Source organism: Syngnathus floridae, chromosome 9, assembly GCF_059516105.1.
Source record: "Syngnathus floridae isolate MCC-2025c chromosome 9, RoL_Sflo_1.0, whole genome shotgun sequence".
Classification (NCBI taxonomy): Eukaryota; Metazoa; Chordata; class Actinopteri; order Syngnathiformes; family Syngnathidae; genus Syngnathus; species Syngnathus floridae.
The window spans coordinates 12965338-12985000 of NC_142421.1; the positions used below are offsets into that span (position 1 = coordinate 12965338).

The window sequence follows — 19663 nt, forward strand, 5'->3', positions numbered from 1 at the left end:
ATTAAAGTTTTTTTTTAAACATTTATTGAACACAAACACATTACGTATAATAACAGCCCTTTGCACATATCAACAACTACAGACAGACAAAAACAAAATAAAGCATACTCAATACCGCACACACACATGCACACACACACACACACACACTTGCTTTATGGTTGTCCATCGATATGATGATGACCATCTTCTTTTATTTGTGAGTCTCCTGATGTTTGAACAGTCCGATCCTGGATCCACAGGTGCGGTTACAGACCGGGCATGTGAAGGAGGTGCTGGGGGGAGCAGGGGTGGCTTGGTGGGCATGCCTCTTCGGACGCTTTGCTGCACGAAGATGTGTGCGCTGTTCCTCCATATGATCCACTCCCTGTGAGGAATGGGAACGCCAGAGGTCTCGGCAGGAAGCGAGTTCCTCCGGTGAAGAGGGGTTTATCTGGCATCTCTTCAGGGTGGTTGTTGTGTCAACTCAGAGGCCACATTCACTCAAACAGGCACTCAAACAGGCAACTTGCAGCTCCAAACCTCCCAACCTGCAGGGGGCAGCAAAAGATTAAACTGTCAGACAATGCAGTCCAACCCTTGAACCCTGGAACTACCTATATACTTCCTGTCCTGTAGCCTGCATGGCATGGAGAGCAGTGAACAAAGGAGAAATGTTTGGTAGCACTGGAACAGACAACACTTCATCTGTATTGTTACTACTCGATCTTAGTGCTGCCTTCGACACTGTAGACTTCGATATTTTATTAGGGCATCTTAAAAATTGTGTTGGTAGTTCAGGGTCAGCACTAGGCTGGTTCTATTCCTATCTATCAGAGAGGACGCACAGAGTGGTCCATGGCAATACGTCCTCTGAGCTCTATAATGTTACGTGTGGTGTCCCACAGGGATCGGTACTCGGACCAATTCTATTTAATATTTATATGATTCCGCTCGGGGACATAATACGTAAATATAATATTAGTTTTCAATGTTACGCAGATGACACCCAATTATATATGCCGTTATCGATGACAGATCCGCGGGACTGTTGTAATCTTGAGGCGTGCCTTGCGGAGATCAAGCAATGGATGTCTCTCAACTTCCTTCGTCTTAACCCAGATAAAACTGAGATGTTGATAATTGGTCCAACTCGTTATCAACACTTATTTAAGGAAACCACTATAACTATAGATAACCGTACTATCACTCAGAGCGATACTGTAACTAATCTCGGGGTAATATTTGACCAAACGCTCTCCTTTCAAAAGCACATTAAGAATATAACCAGAATTGCGTTTTTTCACCTTCGTAATATTGCTAAGACTCGTCCGATCCTCTCGACCGGTGATGCAGAAACTATTATACATGCGTTCGTCACGTCGCGCCTGGACTACTGTAATGCATTATTCTCTGGTCTTCCTAAGTCCAGCATCAAAAGTCTACAGTTAGTACAAAATGCTGCTGCGAGGCTGCTCTCACGGACAAGAAAATTTGATCACATTACCCCAATATTAGCCAACTTACATTGGCTCCCGGTCCATTTAAGATGTGACTTCAAGGTTCTTCTATTAACTTATAAATCACTGCATGGCTTAGCGCCTTCATATCTCGTCGACCTAGTTGTTCCTTATGTTCCGTCTCGTAACCTTCGCTCGCAAAACGCTTGTCTTTTAGTGACACCGAGGGCCAAGAAAATGTCTGCAGGGTCTAGAGCAGGGGTCACCAACCTTTCTTAAACCGAGAGCTACTTCCTGAGTACTGATTAAGGCAAAGGGCTACCAGTTTGACACACACTTCTGAAATAGCCAATTTGCTCAATTTGGCTTTCACTATGTGTTATTATTGTCATTTCCAGTTCACATGTAAGTGTGATTTTAACAAGAATAGCAAAAATGCAGTCAAACCTTGGTTTTCGACCACAATTTGTTCCAGAAGGTGGTTCGAGAAGCGAATCGGCCGAATTTTTCCCATCACAAATAATGGAAAATAAATGAATCCGTTTCAAGACAAAAATAAACACGCTTTTTTAAAGCATTTTTTCATTTGCGCATATTTGTCCAATCGCGCAACTGCAGCACACCGCTGAACGCGAGACCGTAGCGCGTGGCCCACCGCCCAACTGTACCGCGCTGGTCACATTATTGTGACCAAGCCGTCGCTGAAATTTAAAAAATATTTTTACAGTCCTGATGTACTTTCCAAAATTTAAGTGGACCTAAGTGCGCAGGGAGCTTAATTTTGTTCGATCGCGCAACTGCAGCGCACCGCCGAACGCGCAACCGTAGTGTGCCGCCGACCGCGCAACCCGTACCGCGCTGGTCGCATTATTGTGACCAAGCCATTGCTGAATTTTAGAAAATATTTTTAAAGTCCTGATGTACTTTCCAAAATTTAAGTGGACCCTCAGTGCGCATGGAGCTTAATTTTGTCCGATCGCGCAACTGCAGCGCACCGCCGAACGCGCAACCGTAGCGCGCCGCCGACCCCGCAACTGCACCGCGCTGGTCGCATTATTGTGACAGAGCGGTCGCTAAAATTTAGCAAATATTTTTAAAGTCCTAATGGACTTTCCAAAATTTAAGTGGCCCGCAGTGCGCAGGGAGCTTAATTTGGTCCGATCGCGCAACCGCAGCGCGCCGGGCGTTCACTGTCGCATTGCTTTAGGAGCGTCTTTGTGTTTTAGGATGGCTTTATTGCTCCCACGTGCTTTCTTTGGAGGCATGATTAGGGGTTATATAATCCTCAAAGTAACGAAAATACAACAACAACGGAGTCAGTCGGCATCTGGGCCGCGTGGTTGGGTTTTCTCGGGTCCTCCCGGCTCATCTTGCGAGGTTCGACCTCCGAATTTTGTTCAACAACCGAAGCAAAAAAAATCTCGAATTTTTTGTTCGAATTCCGATTTTTTCGAGGACTGGGACGTTCAAAAACCGAGATTTGACTGTAAAATAAATAGATGCAGCTCACTGACAAGTGCCGCTATTTGAGCTAATTTTAGAACAGTCCTGCGGGCGACTCATGCGGTCCTCACGGGCGACCTGGTGCCCGCGGGCACCATGTTGGTGACCCCTGGTCTAGAGCATTTTTTATTCGGGTTCCAGAGCTTTGGAATGCCCTACCAATGGATATTAGAACTGCTACCTCACTAGAAACATTTAAGACACGTTTAAAGACACATTTTTATGATATGGCCTTTAATTAACCTGTAGTGGCCGATTCGGCTGGAGTTTGTTTTCGCTCACTCTCCCCACCCACCCTCCCCCCACCCCTCCCCGGCTGAGGAGTTGGTTAGGTGGCACCAAAGCTGACAGCGGCTATCTGGATTCTCGTGGACCAATTCAGGATGAAGGTACTGCAGCTCACCCTCCTCAAAGACACTACCAGGACAATCGAGGGCACCTCCGGCGGCTCTTCGCTTTGACTTGGACATCCACTTTTCATTTATTTTCATAATATGTATTATTTGTGCCATCTCTGCATCTATTGCAGCCTGATGACCCTGAAAGGGGGATCCGTTCATCTGTGGTCCCTTCTCAAGGTTTCTCACTTTCCCCTGGTAGGGTTTTTGTGAGTTTTCCCCTGCCCTTTTGGGAGCTTAAGATCAGGGGATACTTTCAGAATAATTGTCAATTTTTATCTATGTGAAGCCCTTTGACACTGCTTGTGATTTAGGGCTATACAAATAAACTTGACTTGACAACAAAACATCACTCAGCTCACGGTCAAGACGCAACTGGTATGAAATGGACATGTATTGATTGTTGAGTAACTATCGATTTGAATGGTCAAATTAAGTTGAAATGTGAAGTTTGAGTACTTGTTTCAAAGTTTAAGTACCATATAGAGAAGGTTCATGTCCAACAGGGGGGTGGGCGATTAATAGAGAACACTTTTAGTCCGATCGCCAAGGGGCACTGAAATGGGCGAAAATATGTATATTTTCCTTATGTAGTATGCAATACCTGCATCTCACTGGTGTTCTTAACACTAGAACAGCGGCTGTTTAGATCTACCTCTAACAGCAGGGTGCGTCAGTTGACGCTCCATCGATGCGACACGTTACCGTCGCACATCACATGTTGTGCACGTCATGTTATCGCGATCGTCTTGTTCGAGTGCACGCCCCGATAGTAATTGTTTGAGGATATTGTAGCGGAGTGACGAGTGTAATTGTATTATAATATAGCGATGAAGAGAACAAAATCCAAGTCGCAGAAAGCAAGCAGGCTGAAGCGCCAGACGATCCGTGTACATCACAACTTCAACAACAAAGAACGCGAATTGAGGCTGTAAGTTACTGGCAAAAGGAGCCAGCCAAGGAACATGGACAGTCGGGGGAGGTATTGAAATACCCAGCAAATATATAGTTTATGGAGAAAAACAATTTAAAAGGGACATTCGACGTGCTGTCAAATCAGTCATATTTAAACTTGCGCAAAGATGTCGGCATGCGGTCGCAGAGGAAAACGTAAGTTTTTTTTGGGGGGGGGGGGGGGGTATTTTTAGCAGCATGGGCGATAATTAGAGGTATCAATGTTTTTTATTTATGTCATCGCTAACACACACTGGGCGATTATTAGAATATGGGCGATAATTAGAATAAATACGGTATGTCAATTTAGATAAATGTTTATTTTGAAATATCAGACCAGACAAATGTTTATTTTGAATTACAATAATACACAAACGTTTAGTGTGAAGTACGATGGGACAGATGTCTATTTTTACATTCTTTATTTTCTGTACTTGTTTAAAGGTTTTCAACCTGAAATACAATCAACATTACAACCTTAATTGGGACCTAAAAGGAATGTAAACCCAATTAAAGGAAAACTAAATGAAGGTTGGAGTTTGCATTCTTCAGACCAGGCTTTTTTCAAGTTTAAGCAAGAACTGGGTGGAACATTGACATAACTTGACAGTGGTCTTCATTTGGTCTTTGAACTGTTTCTTCTGCCCACCAGAACCAGTGTAACTGACCATAGAGGATTCTGCGTGTGAGTCTATGGCTGGGCATTCGAATGACGTGCCCCATCACCTGAGTTGACGTTGGGCCATGATGGACTCCACGCAACGGCTGCTTGCCCTCTCCATCACTTCTTTGTGTGCGTCACTTTGTCCTTCCATGTGATGCCAAGGATCTTCTGGAGGCATCTCACTTGGAAGGTCTCCAGGCTTCTCAGATGATGGCTGTATATAGTCCATGCCTGACATCCATACAGTCGTGCAATGATGCATACTGCTCTGTAGACCTGGTGTGGAGTTTGAGGTTGTTGTTCACAAAAACCCTTCCAGCCGCACCCTCTCTGCCTGGGTGTGTCTCAGCCACACAGAAGGAGGCAGGCTGTTGAGAGCACCAGGTGGGGTTAATTAAGAGGGAGAGGTTTGGAGCTCACGGTACCCTGCTATGATTTGGACAAGGCAGCATTTCCAAAGGGCAGGACTGCAGCGGAAAGCTTGGTAAACGAAACAAAAGAAGGAGCCGGTGAGCCTTTGGACATTTGAATATGGGGCTACAGCTCACATCTGGGTGGCTTTGGAAATTAATATGTAAAATTGATATGGGTTATGGTTATGCTAAACATTATAGTGAAATTGTGGTAAATTATGTGGTGTGTTTTAAAAAAGTAAAAGCTAAAAAAGAAATCGGGAAAAATGTTTGTGTGTACTTACCAGGGTTGAAAGCTATTTGGCTAAGTCATCCTGACTTAGTATTTAAAAATTAAGTATTTGATTTTGGGTTATATTGCTTAATTATGGTTTAGAGTTTGACCATCTATTTGTGTTTATTTTAAGGTTTTTCACCTGTGTTGGCTGTTGGCTGTGTTTGGCTGAAGATGATCAAAAATAAAACAAAGACAAGGAAAAAAACCCAGTCATGATCACTGAGTGAAGTCCAGTTCAAGTCCTTTTGTCCAAGCGCCTTTCAAGTGGGGAGCTGCAGTTTAACCCCACAAAAGTGTGGGCCACTTGACAGTGAAAAACCGGTGTGCAGACCGGAGTATCCTGAACAGCAACTGACCAGGCCTGGAAATCCAGAGGCCTGGTAACACGCTGAGTATCAGCTCACGCCAATTGAATCCTGGTGGGAAGGGAAGATGGCCGACTCACAGTCATTGGAGCAGCTCAAAGCCAAGAGGATGTCTGCAAAGCGGCAATTCTCCAGGCTGGCCAACAACATTGTCCGGATGCATGCCATAATGTCTGAAGAGGAGCTCAGAGACAGTTTCAAGACCCTTATAATTGAGTCCAGCAAAGTCATGGAAGCAAATGAGGATGTGGAGACCCAGTACCTTGCAGAGATGGAGCTGGAGGAGGACCCTGATGAAGTTCCCGGTTTGAGCGAACAGCAAAAGGCCGATATTGTGAAAACTGCGGACGGGTGTGAGATGAAACTGAAAGAGCTGAGGGACCTCATTCAAAGGACACTCTGGGCTAACTTCGGAGAAGAAGAAGTGACGATGGCAGTAGAGGCTGCAGAGAAGAAAGTAAAGACTGTGATGTCCCTTGAACCTGATGGAAGCAAAGAGGCCTTTGACTTTTTGTTTGATTACATGGAAAGATTGATTAAGAGAGCAAAGGAGCTGCACACACAGTGGAAGTGTTGGGCCCCTCCCGCCGAGCAGAAAGACTTCCAACTGCGTGTGAGGGAGCTTGAAAGCATCATTCCCAAGTTAATGTCCAGAAAAGCATGGTTCATTGGAGCAAAAGCTAAAGAAGATGTTGAAAGAAGTGTAAGTGCAGCTTCCATCAGCTACCCAACAGCCATTAGGCTAAAGCCAACCCCCCTCCCCAAGTTCACTGGCATCAGGCGAGACTTTCATCGCTGGAAAAGAGACTGGGAGGCCCTTCAGAGGCAAGGAGAGCCCACTGGGTCAAAAGAAGTTAAAAAGTTCCAGCTCCTTGACAGTTTGGATGAGAAAATAATGAGAGATCTTCGGCTGATGACCTATAACACAGCATACGACATCTTTCGGGTCCTGGAGAACCGGTTTGGAAGTCAAACAGCGATCGCCATTGAAATAGTGGAAGAGCTCCAGAGACTTCCAGCTGTTAGAGGCCACCAGCCCAAGAGAGTTGTTGAGCTCATCCAAGCTGTTGAAAAAGCCCTTCAAGATCTGAGTGACCTTGGTGAAACTGATGCTTTAAAGAATCCTCTGGTGACAAAGTCAATAGAAAGCAAGCTTCCTGATGCATTGAAGAAAGAGTGGCTTCTCTATGCAGCTGGGAGAAGTTGTCCTGATCCAGAGAAGCGGTTTGACAGTCTTCTGACCTTCCTCAAGAGTCAAGAAAGCATTTATGAACAGCTGGACCAGTTGAGGGATGAAGAGCCATCATCCAGGAGAGAGCGGCCTGAGCAAAGGCAAGCCAGAACTAGAGCCTCAAGCCAGTCAAGTAGCCAGGAAGAGGAAGCTGTATTTCTGCAAGAAATTCCGGGTGCTCAGGCTCACAGAGAAAAAGGAGGCAGTGCGGAAATTGGGCGCCTGCTGGAAATGCCTAGAGATCCATGATGGTGATAATCACTGCAAGACAACATTCCTGTGTAAAAATCCTGAGTGCGAGGATCAAGGAGAGCATCATTTCTACCTGTGTCCCAACGCTGAACCATCCAGAGGCAGCATGGCCCAGAGGAGGAGCAAAGGCAGCACAGAGGGAGGTGGCGAGAAGGGTTACACTGAGGCCCAGGAAGAATTCTTCAAAAAGCTCTCACCTGAATTAGTCCAACGGTGCCGGGACGCATTCTGCAACACAGTAGCAAGAACCTCCCACGCTGCGAAGATGCACTCAAGTCTCCTGGCAGAGAGCGACCTAGCGGAGTGGCCAGTCATCATGATGCTGTTGGAGGTAACTGCCAATGCTGGGCAGAAAATTGGGACTTTGATCGACCTAGCATCCGATACCAACTATATCACCCATGAGGCCGCAGGGCAGCTCAATCTTAGAAGTGAAGACATCACGCTTGTGGTTCATGGCGTGGGAGGCATGAAAGTCTTGGTCAAAACCAAACGATACCTCCTAAAAATCCGTATCACCACCCCAAAAAGCACTCTCAAGTCCCACCAGCTAGTTTGTTACGGCTTAGACAGCATAGCAGACCACTCAGCTGCTGTCAGAACAGCAGAGCGTCTTTAAAAGTGACTTGTTCTTATTGTTGCAATATTTATAGACCTAGTCTAAAACAGTAAACAAAATCACGTTGATTCTTTTATTTTAATCACAATCACTTTAAATAGTTTATTTCTTACACCGTCTAAAACCTTTTTTAAAAACTGTCACTTTTATTTAAAAAAAGGAATACAATTTAAAGAATATTTAGTATTTATTCCTATTAAATTATTCGACTCTCCATACATATATAGGAATAGGACTGTACGTGTTTCGTTGTAATATAACTGATTTTAATATAGGAGCTTAACAGATTTTTGTTGGCGGTGTGCCGCGAGATTTTTTCCAATGAAAAGGTGTGCTGTGGTTGAAAAAAGGTTGGGAAACACTGCACTAGGGAAAACAGTTGCAGGCACCCATTCTGAGTTGTTTGAGGAGGTCACTGTCTCAGCCCGCACGTCAAGGACGCACTTTGCTAGATCTATGAGGACTGCTGCTGTGATGTATGAAGAACACACCTGCAAAGTCCCCATTCAACCTCAGAGATCCAGCTGTACTGCAGCCGCATCCAACTTCCTCGACTTGTGGAAATGGGACAGTATCGGTGCTGGCTGTGTTCCAAGATGTGGGGGCTGTCGTTGTGGAAACTGTCAGCCAGGTGGTAAAGAAATGACCCTCGCTGAAGAAAGGGAGCTGGAGGTAGTAAGGAGTGGGCTCACCTATGTTGCTGCTGATGTTCACAGTGAGAGCCCTCACTGGCACACCAAGTACCCCTGGGTCGAAGATCCAGCTACATTGCCAAGGAACAGGAACGCAGTTGAGGCCACATTCTTGAGGATTGAGAGGCGGCTGGCCAGGGAACCAGAGTGGAAGGCTGCCTATGCAGCTCAAGTTCATGAGATGGTCGAATGCCGAGCTGCTATGAAGTTGACCAAAGACATCTTCCGTGCATGGACTGGCCCAGTATGGTATATTAGCCACCTCATTGCACCTAACCCACACTCCGTTACAACTCCGGTGAGGCTGATTTGGAACAGTAGTCAGAAGTGCAGAGGGGTGAGCCTAAATGATCTCCTTCTGAAGGGCCCAGATGTCCTTAACCCAATCCGCGCTGTGCTTCTCAGATTCAGGAGGGGAGCGTTTGCTGCGCTGGAAGACATCAAAAAAATGTACAACTCTGTTTGGCTGGAAGAACAAGAGGTGCATCTGCATAGGTTCCTGTGGCGTGATTCTGAGGAAGAGGAGCTGGGCGAATACGCTGTCACGAGAGTTAACATTGGGGACAAGCCAGCAGGCTGCATCGCTCAACTAGCCATGAGAGAGACTGCTAATCTCCCCCAGTTCAGCCACCTTGAGGAAGAGCGTCGTGTACTGCAGGAAGATAGCTATGTTGATGACATCTTGACCTCTCATGACAACTTGAGACAGCTTAAAGTCATCACGGAGACTGTAGAGCAGATCCTGAGAGCAGGAGGCTTCGAGCTGAAGCGGTGGGTCTTCTCTGGTCAAAATAGGAAGGAGTCATCTGAAAAGCAGGAGCAGGTGGCTACTCCCAGGACCGTGATTCTGCCGAATCAACTTAAAGAAGAGGACAATAAAGCTCTCGGACTTGGCTACACTCTGGAAGACGACAAGCTTCATGTTATGGTCAGAGTAAACTTCTCGAAGAGGAGGAGGAAAATGAGGCTGGGCCAAGACCTTCATCTGGAACAGGTGAGAGCTCAGACACCAGACCCACTGACACGACGAGAGTTGCTGAGCCAAGTTTCTGGACTGTATGACCCGATTGGTCCAACAACACCTGTTAAGCAAAAAGGGGCCATTTTGGTTCGAAGAGCTTTTCAGGAGGCCAAACCCAAGTCTAGAACCATCAAAGATACTTGGGACTGTCAGTATCTAGCTGTCAGGAAAGCTCAGAGATGATGCCATCTGCCTCTTTGAAGAATACGCTCAGCTGAGTAAGGTCAAGTTTTGCAGAGCCCTGACACCAGCGGGCATGCTGGATAAGCCTGATGCAATCACCTTCTCCGATGGCAGTGAGCATGCGTATGGTGCTGTCCTGTACCTGCGGTGGGCCTACAACCGAGGAATTACAGTGCGGTTGGTGGAGTCCAAAGCTAAGCTGACTCCGTTGGACCACAAGGGGGAGGCAGTCAAGGCAGAGCTTTGTGGAGCAGTATTCGCTGCCCGGTTGAAGAGGTATTTCGAGCAACAGGGCCGAATCCAAGTCAAGCAGTGGTATCACTTTGTTGACAGCCAAACAGTACTGGGTGCAATACAACGTGAAAGCTATGGATTCCATACTTTTTTCGCCAACCGGATTGGAGAAATCCAGGGCAGCACACAGATTCAGGACTGGTGGTGGATCCCTGGAACTTTGAACATTGCGGATATTATCACTCGGGGGGCTGGCCCAAAAGAGTTGGAGGAAAATTCACCGTGGCAGCAAGGCCCAAAGTTCCTGAGTCTTCCAGCTGACGAGTGGCCAATTAAGTCTGCAAAGGATGTATCAGAAACTGCCAAAGAGAGTGTTGGGAAGATGCAGAAGAAAGTATTTACATCTGCACTCACAAGAGCACAGGTGAAGAAAGACCCATTAGATCTGGAGTGTCGGAGGCCACCTGCTGGCATTGCTGCCCGAAACCTGGTGGATGAAGGACTGTTCAGCAACCTGACCCGCCTGGTTAAGGTTGTCGCCCAGGTCTGGAGGGCAGCAAAGCATTTTGCAGCTCAAAGTAGGAGCCTGGAAACTCCAAAGTGGGAGGCAGTTTCATTGGGTGGAGTTATTACTGTGACAGAACGTCAAGATGCTTTAAGAGATCTTTTTCTTGCTGCACAAGAGGGCGTGACCTTTCCAACCACCACAACAGACCGGCTGGTAGTCTTCAAGGAGGAAAAAACTGGGTTATTGGTTTGTGGTGAGAGAGTCCAGGCTTTCAATGAAGACAGGGTTAGTGTTCCCCTCTTACCTTACAGTGCTTGGATTTCAACATTGCTGGTTCGTGAAGCCCACAGCGAAGGTCACGAGGGAATTGCTGCGACTCTGCTGAAAGTGAGAAAGAGAGCATGGGTCATCAAGGGACGACGAATTGCTCAAAGGGTCATTGATAACTGTGTGATCTGCAAGAAAGCTAGAGCTAGAAGATGCCAGCAAGTGATGGGTGATCTGCCCCAGGAGAGAACCAGGCCGGCAGCTCCATTTGAGTTCACAGCAGTCGACCTGTTTGGACCATATCAGGTCAAAGATGATGTGAGGAAAAGAGTCAGGTTGAAAGTTTGGGGACTTGTATTCTGCTGTATGGCCAGTAGAGCAATCCACACTGAGCTGGCCAACACCATGTCGACTGAAAGCTTCCTGATGGCTTATCAGAGATTTACAGCAATTCGAGGACATCCTAAGAAGATTTGGTCTGATCCAGGAACAAATTTCGTTGGAGCCAAACCTGTTTTGGAGGAGCTGTATCAGTTTCTAGATGGGCTGGACAGGTCTGTTATGGAGGAGACGTCAGCTCAAAATGGAACCAGCTGGCACTGGAAAATTCAGCCAGCGGGTTCACCTCATCGAAACGGCGCTGCTGAAGCAGCTGTTCGGATTGTGAAAAAGGCATTCCAGAGCCTGGAGAGGGACTCAGGGAATCTTAGCTACAGCGAATTTCAGACGATCCTTCAGCTTGCTGCAAATCTTACAAATGAGCGCCCCATTGATGCGAGGGTGCAGAGCCATGAAGACACTGTGCAGTACATCACACCCAATGCACTCCTGTTGGGACGAGCATCAATGAGAGGTGACTGGAAAACATTTGATTTTGGAAGGTACCCTTATAAGAGACTGCAGGAAATGCAACATCAGGTGAATAAATTCTGGAGGTCCTGGAGCCAACTCACCGGTCCTAATCTTTTTGTGAGGAGTAAATGGCACACCACACAGAGGAACGTCGCAAAAGGAGACATTGTTTGGCTGTGTGACCAAAATGCATTGAGGGGCCACTTTACGCTTGGGAGAGTCATCAGTGTCAACCCAGACTCCCGTGGCATCGTACGGGATGTGACAGTCAGAGTTGTGAGAACCTCCTGCGCCCCTGAGAGTAGACCCACAACATCAGCATCCAAGCATCCTACATCCAGCATCCAGAGGGATCATCAGTCCACAATTCTTCACCGGGATGTCCGACGACTGGTGGTTTTGCTACCAGTGGAGGAGCAGACAGAAAGCCCAAAATAGAAACCCTGACCACAAGCCATTGTCTGCGATCTTTCCAGCGGTTTCCGTGGGAAGATCGAGTGGGAGGTGTTGGGCCGAGTTGCGGGCCGCGCCCTCTCTGCCTGGGTGTGTCTCAGCCACACAGAAGGAGGCAGGCTGTTGAGAGCACCAGGTGGGGTTAATTAAGAGGGTGAGTGTTGGAGCTCACGGTACCCTGCTATGATTTGGACAAGGCAGCATTTCCAAAGGGCAGGACTGCAGCGGAAAGCTTGGTAAACGAAACAAAAGAAGGAGCCGGTGAGCCTTTGGACATTTGAATATGGGGCTACAGCTCCCATCTGGGTGGCTTTGGAAATTAATATGTAAAATTGATATGGGTTATGGTTATGCTAAACATTATAGTGAAATTGTGGTAAATTATGTGGTGTATTTTAAAAAGGTAAAAGCTAAAAAAGAAATCGGGAAAAATGTTTGTGTGTACTTACCAGGGTTGAAAGCTGTTTGGCTAAGTCATCCTGACTTAGTATTTAAAAATTAAGTATTTGATTTTGGGTTATATTGCTTAATTATGGTTTAGAGTTTGACCATCTATTTGTGCTTATTTTAAGGTTTTTCACCTGTGTTGGCTGTGTTTGGCTGAAGATGATCAAAAATAAAACAAAGACAAGGAAAAAAAAAACAGTCATGATCACTGAGTGAAGTCCAGTTCAAGTCCTTTTGTCCAAGCGCCTTTCAAGTGGGGAGCTGCAGTTTAACCCCACAAAAGTGTGGGCCACTTGACACCAGGACCAGGAAACGTGCAAGTAACATCTCTACAGACCCTTCTCACCCAGGTTGCAGTCTGTTTGAACTACTCCCCTCCGGACGGTGTTATAGAGCTCTGTACGCCAAAATCAGCAGACACAGAGACAGCTTCTTCCCCCAGGCTGTTGCTCTGATGAACTCACACCACTCTTAGTCTCAGAGTCACTGCTGTGCAATAACATCCTGCTCCCCACACCTTTTTTGAATTGTCTACACTGTTTGTACTATGTGTCCTCTCTGCATCCATTGCAGCCTGGTCATCCTGGAAGAGGGATCCTCCCATCTGTGGTCTCTTCTCAAGGTTTCTCATTTCCCCTAGCTGGAGTTTTGAGTTTTTCCTTGCACTCCTGGGAGTTTAAGATCAGGGGATGTTTGCGAATATTTGTCATTTGTCAGAGTGTTGTTAGTCACCTAAATGTTGAACAGAGGCTGTGATGTACTGAAGTCAAATTGCTTGTTTGGCACGCTCAAACATGGCGAATAAAAACTCTTGAATCCTTAGACGACCAAAAGATGCTGATGCTTGCTTGAGACGGTTTTGGATTTCGTCATCCATTGCGCAGGGGTCAGACATTATGCTCCCCACGTATTTGAAGGTGGGCACCATGAGCAGCTGTTGCCCTGCTTCTGTGAAAGTTATTGTTGTGTTTTGTAAGAGGTCAACACTGGACTGACAGAGTACCTCTGTTTTCTGGGTGTTGATCGTCAGCCCCTTTCTGGTATATGCAGTTACAGCTGCAGAGAGGATGTTTTGCAGAGCCTCTGGTGTGTAAGCAACCAGGCCACAGTCATCAGCGTATTGTAGCTCAATGATGGTCTCCGAGGTCAGCTTGGTAGTTCCCTGTAGCCTCCTGATGTTAAAGAGGTTACCATCAAGCCTGAAGTCTATGGTAACTGCTCCATCCTCCTGCGTAGCAGTGTTGTGACACAGACGAGGAAGATGTTGAAGAGAACCGGAGCCAGCACACAACCTTGCTGCACTCCCGTTGTCACACCAAAGGGCTCCGAGCTGTGTCTTCCTACTACCACTCGGGCCATCATCCCAGAATGGAACTGCTCAAGGATGGTGAGAAACTTGTGTGGGCCCCCAAATCTCTTCAGGACTTGCCATAGTAGCTCCCTGTCCACTGTCAAATAACCTTTGAGAGATCGACAAAGGCAATGAACAAGTCCTTCTGCTGCTCCCGACATTTCTCTTGGAACTGACACAAAGATCATGTCAACTGTCCTCCTGTTCTTCCGAAGACCACACTGCGACTCAGGGGTGACCCGTTCTGATATTGCCGAGATGAGTCTGCAGAGCATGACCTTGCCAAAGACCTTTCCAGCAGGCCAACAGAGACACCCCTACTATTGGAGCAGATGGATTTGTCTCCTTTGTTCTTGTAGACGGTCACAATGTTGGCATCTTTCCACTGTTGCGGGACACATTCTCGTCTCCACCCCTCTAAAATGTAGAGATGCAGTGTTCGTATACAGAGACAATCGGTGACAGGAGTGGCTGATGGTGTAGGGGTACGCTTGCTTGTCTTGTGTGCCGACACCGTGAGTTTGATTCCCCACATATGACGGCGTGAACGTGTGTGAGACGGTGTGAATGTGTGCGTGAGTGACAAAAAATAAAGAAATAACATAAAAAATAAAATCAGACGCTGCAAGTGACGCTGCACAGGGAAAGGCAAAAAAACAAACAAAAAAAAAAACAAGGCCTACTGGTGAGAGCTGTCTACTTCTTACTAACTCTACACATTACTATGTGTCTGTGCTGTCCACTAACAGTGATTGCAAAGAACAAAAAGACTATGGGTTATTATTTTGTGATTATGAAGTAATGTGTTGCCTATGAAGTTGAAATAAAAAAGATGAAATGGAGAATGATTTAATTTGGATAAAAAAATCTGACATGATGCAACCTAGCCTGTTTACTGCAGTTACAAAAACCAATATCACCATTCTTATAATACAACAATAACGATAATGGAACATACTTAATACATCAAATTAAAAAAATCATTCAACTTTCATAAAATTGTTCATTTGTATTTATCCATCCATCCATCCATCCTTCCATTTTCCGAACCGCTTAGTCCCCACGGGGGTCGCGGGCGTCATCGGGCAGTAGGCGGGGGACACCCTGAACTGGTTGCCAGCCAATCGCAGGGCACACAGAGACAGACAACCAATCGCACTCACACTCACGCCTAGGGACAATTTGGAGTCTTCAATCGGTCTAACATCCTGGCTTTCCAGAATGCTCTATTTGTGCCTCGTAAGCATGTCTCTTTGTCTATGCCATTTTAGACGGTCTTAATGTATTGCACAAACGATCGTATTTATTTATCAATGGCGGCGGAGGTATGTACTCAACATGTTACGTACAGCCCTCTGACTGGTTAACCACCCAGATCTACGTGAACATAACGTCCTCTGATTGGTTCATCGGGTCTACATATGACGCCTGTATATTACGGAAGCCACACAAAACAAATTTACCGATTTTACACACAAGGCGTACCTTATTAAAATCGGCACCTTCGTTTTTGGAGAGAATTAAAGGCTTTTAAGTGAGCCTTATAGTGCGGTATATTTGATTTGAGCAATTCTGTACCAATCTTTGGCGGGCCGGATTAAAAAAAAAAAAAAAAAAGCAAACGGACCGCATGTGGCCCGCGGGCCGTAGTTTACAGCGTGAAGTATGTCACCACATTTGTCGTTTTCTGTGTGGTAGAGTTCCTGCCTCCCTCAACATTATTTTGTGTATGTAAAAGCAATAAATGCCATCCGGCCATCACAACTGTACCATTCAACTAGTTTTAAGTCAATGTTTCATCAGAAGAGTTATCAATACACTTAAAACAGGTCAAAATCCTTGGCAGTGCTGCTTTAAAGAACATCAATTCAAATGCTGGAGGCGCTTAACTGTAGCAAAACAGACTACTGACAGGGCGACAAAGCAAGCACAAAGACCAAGGGTGTCAACAGGTTTTATTAGGGTAAGGAACAATCCACACAAGAGAACTGATGAAACACACGTAAGCACAAGGCATCTGGGTGAGTAAAATAAAAGTCTATGTTGATTTTACATTAACATGTTTGTCACCAAAAAAAGGTCAATTTCACCTTAAGAAAGTGAGATGCTAGTTGAAAAGTATTAGAACAAACGCTGAATGCGATGCAAAAATATTTGCGTTCAAATAAATCAACATTCTTCCATGCTAAAATCCGTTAAAAATTCAATTGACTTTCTGATTGGAATCCTCTGATGTCACAGGATTTACTGTGAAGGCCATCCTCCTCGGCCTCTCCATCAAATCTGGAACAAAAAGCACGAGCAAGCTTAGCCTTCTGGCTAATACGTGACAGCTTAACATGAATTGACACCACGCAGCAGACAAAGGCTGTGTTCGAACTCGTAGTAGTTCATGCTGTCTGCCAACTCAGAGCGTTGTTCAAACATGCCATTCGGTGATTTCGAGCGGGCCAACAACACGGACGCCCATACGTATACGTCAGGCAGTACAAATGGAAAAGTGTTCAAGCACGAGCTGCCGATTGCTTTCGAATAGAGGTCTCCTGTTTTAGATGCCCAAGTCTCCTGTTTTAGATGCCCTAAACACACACAATTCAATCATTATTAGACTTTTGCAAAGCTCGCTGATGAGCCCATCATTTCAATTAGGTGTGTTGGATGAGGGATCCCTCACACACAAGTTGGATAGAGGCTCCTAGGGGCCAGACGAGACAGCACCCCTGTTTTAGAAGATTGGCTGCTTTGGAAAACGAACGAGGTTCTGGTTTGTCCCCGTGCTGCCCCTTCTCGACCGAACGAGGACATCAGATGGAGATTTGACCCGATAATCGGGTCCAAAACGGATTGGGCTGCCATGCAATCTTAGGACAAGTGTGCCGGGAAAGCCATCTCCTTTCCAAACACGTCAACGCGGTGGAGCCGATCAAAGCTGGCCAAGGAGGAAGCACCGCAAGACTAGACCAAAATGAGTCCTACCCGACGTCTTCGTTGCAGAATTGTGTGTTTTCCAAAGCCAATTTTCTGAGGATTGGCCACTCTAGGCACAACGCAAGTTCCCTAGGGAAACACTCGGCAAACATGGGCGCACGTTATCACGTGGGGAGGACTAGAATCACAATGTGCAAGGTGCTCTTCTGCGTTGAATAAAATCAGGGAGCAATGTAACCAAAATCATTCAATGCCCCATTTTCACACGTAGACTCATGTCGCCAGATTAAAAGAAAATAAACTCAAGTAAATGTAGCTCTGGAAGATTTCAAAAAATGTGTGCGCAGCGGGCCTTCCCTCCGCAATCTCAAGGGCTCCAGGCAGAGCCCAACCTTGACTCTGCACACATCCATTTTTTTGCTACCTGTGAGAGCGCCAAATTGGAAAGGATTGGCCACCAAGGGCACTGAAATATCAAAATGACACCAGCTGGCGAGTGGCAGCGCTTTTGATAGAGCTCAATGCTGTGTTGGCGGCCAGCCGGTTACCTGAACCGGGAGGGGGGGGGCGCTTGGTGAAGCCATTTCTCCCCGGAGGATGTGTCGCAGACGAAGGGGAAGGTCACGCCTTCCTGTGGGGAGTAATCACACGTCACACCGTTTGTTGCCTCACACGCTTGGCGGCAGTCATTTTGGCTACCTGGCACTTCTTTCTCAGGAGCCATTTGTCATCTTGCTGAGCTGCCGCCCACTTTTCCGGAAGCATCCATGACTGCGCATCAAAAGGCCTCTGGAGCAAGGATGTAGAGAGATTGCCGCAGGACGGTGACGACGGAGGGTTGGATGGGTGCAGCCACGCCTCCAGGATGGCCTGAACCTGTGGAGACCACACGAGTAATCGACGCAATCATTCTTTGCGACAGCCCTCGATGATTGCACAATATGACAAAAGGGTTCTTGCCACTCAAGTTTTACGCTTCCGATCGATGCCAAGGAAAGGGACAACTTTGCAGGCGGCTTCAAATGACACGTTAGTAATTTGGTGGTTCTATGCTTAAGGCAAAGTGATGAGGGAGTTCAAAGGTTACATTGGCGCAAAGGCAGTAAACGAGAAAGGTAGGCAAGTGAACAGCTGACGGAAAACAAAAGGGCCCAGTAGCGTACCGTCAAAAGTCACCAAATAGTTAACAGGAAAGCAGTAATTCACGTTGTGAAGGGGTGTCATGCAGCCACCTTGCACTTCTTTCAATTCTATTGGCAAGGTCGCGGCCTTTCCGGTGGTTTGCTGCAGACGGAGGATGAACCACGCTGGCACTGTGGCAAATAGTTTACTCCCAGCACAAGAAACTGTCAGCAGCTGAAACTAGCTGCGGACTGCTTGGATCTGTACCTTCTCTTCTTGCCGTCTGTGCTGCAGAGGGGGCGGAAAATTCTTGTCAGCAGATACAGGGACGCTGTTCTTGTCTTGAGCGCCGCATCGCAGCAGCCAAGCGTTGAGGGCTTCTTTGCCGCAGTTCTCGTCACAAACGCACTCGGAATAACTGGAGCACGGCTCGTTGGCGCGACACATCTGCGCCAGCGGTGCCAGCTGATGAAGGCATGCCTCGAGGCTGGGCGTGGCGATGGAGGACTCAGCGGCGGCCGGCGGAGTCTTGAGGCACTTGAGCTGGCCCAGGTTTTCGATCTCCAGTGCTTGAATACTCTGGTGGCAGCAGGAGGAACAGCCAGAGCCCGCCAGCCAGTCTTCCCAGGGACGGCGTTCGGAAAATGGCTTCAAGAGCAACCTCTGATGCTCCCCGCCCGGCTCTGAAGTGGCGGCGCAATGGGCCGTCAACCATCGGCTCAGGTTGTCGCCCCTCGAGTCAGCGGTGTCGCCGCTGCTGAGGTCACGCTGCTGGCCGACAGCCTTCCGGTCTTGGAGCAGCCATGCCTCCAGGTCTCGCAGCTGACCCCAGGCCTTGAGGAAATCCACCGATGCCGGGGCGGGACAGGAAGCCTGGACGACGACAGGCCGTTTAGAGGCACACACGCGACAAAGCTTTGGAAAAAAACATCACAGCCGGCCCTACTTTGTCTTTATCTTCGAGTCCGTGTCTGGGAGAAGGACCGCCTTCCGGCAGCCGGTACCCCGCGGCCCCGCCCTGCAACACCTGCGGAAGGGGACAAGCGCGAAATGTCCTCAAGGTGTGTCCTGATGAGAAAGTCCTGCCTCGTAAGGACGTACTGAGCTCATTCACATTGGCGGCCTTCCGCCACAAATAGACATCAAATTTGTGCTGCTCAATTCAAGCACACCGTTGAAATGTTTGTGACCGGCAAGAGCCGAGCAATGCCACGGGGGCTTCGTCGCAATGCCGTTTGCTATTGGAATTTTGACGACTGGAATTTTGGCGGACATGCTTCACACAGCCTCAAGTCATCGGCTTAAGAGAAAGGCAACAGTGGCACGGCTCAATTCTTGCGGTGGTCCAGACCTGGGCGCTGATGCTGCCAAAGGAGGTGATGGCGTCCCTCAGGGAGCGAGAGTCGGCCGTGAAGGTCATCTCGGGGGTCTCCTCTGGCATCAGACTCAGGCAAGACAACCTGGCGAGACAAAGGTTCCAGTCCTAAATG

The 19663-nt window shown here is 47.3% G+C and overlaps 2 protein-coding genes across 3 annotated transcripts in view; one reads left to right on the forward strand and one right to left on the reverse strand.

The window, feature by feature from the left end:
- Positions 1-4069: 4069 nt before the first annotated feature.
- On the forward strand, positions 4070-15058 carry LOC148393595 (uncharacterized). Its single transcript, XM_088384781.1, has 2 exons — positions 4070-4271; positions 4947-15058. The coding sequence occupies exon 2, from the start codon at positions 6081-6083 to the stop codon at positions 7491-7493; it is 1413 nt and encodes a 470-aa protein (XP_088240907.1). The 5' UTR covers positions 4070-4271; positions 4947-6080; the 3' UTR covers positions 7494-15058.
- A 1003-nt stretch (positions 15059-16061) lies between these two features.
- Positions 16062-19663, reverse strand: part of ncoa4 (nuclear receptor coactivator 4) — an 11244-nt gene continuing 7642 nt past the window's right edge. For both annotated transcript variants that reach the window (XM_088384779.1, XM_088384780.1), the window contains exons 5-10: positions 19525-19633; positions 19120-19200; positions 18441-19046; positions 17751-17927; positions 17600-17682; positions 16062-16406 (exon numbers count right to left, since the gene is read on the reverse strand). In XM_088384779.1, coding sequence (XP_088240905.1) covers positions 16319-16406; positions 17600-17682; positions 17751-17927; positions 18441-19046; positions 19120-19200; positions 19525-19633 — 1144 coding nt within the window. In that variant the 3' untranslated portion in view covers positions 16062-16318. The remainder of the gene's footprint in view (positions 16407-17599; positions 17683-17750; positions 17928-18440; positions 19047-19119; positions 19201-19524; positions 19634-19663) is intronic.

Coding starts and splice junctions, on each gene's coding strand:
- LOC148393595 (XM_088384781.1), top strand. CDS start 6,081: ATGGCCGACTCACAGTCATTGGAGCAGCTCAAAGCCAAGAGGATGTCT.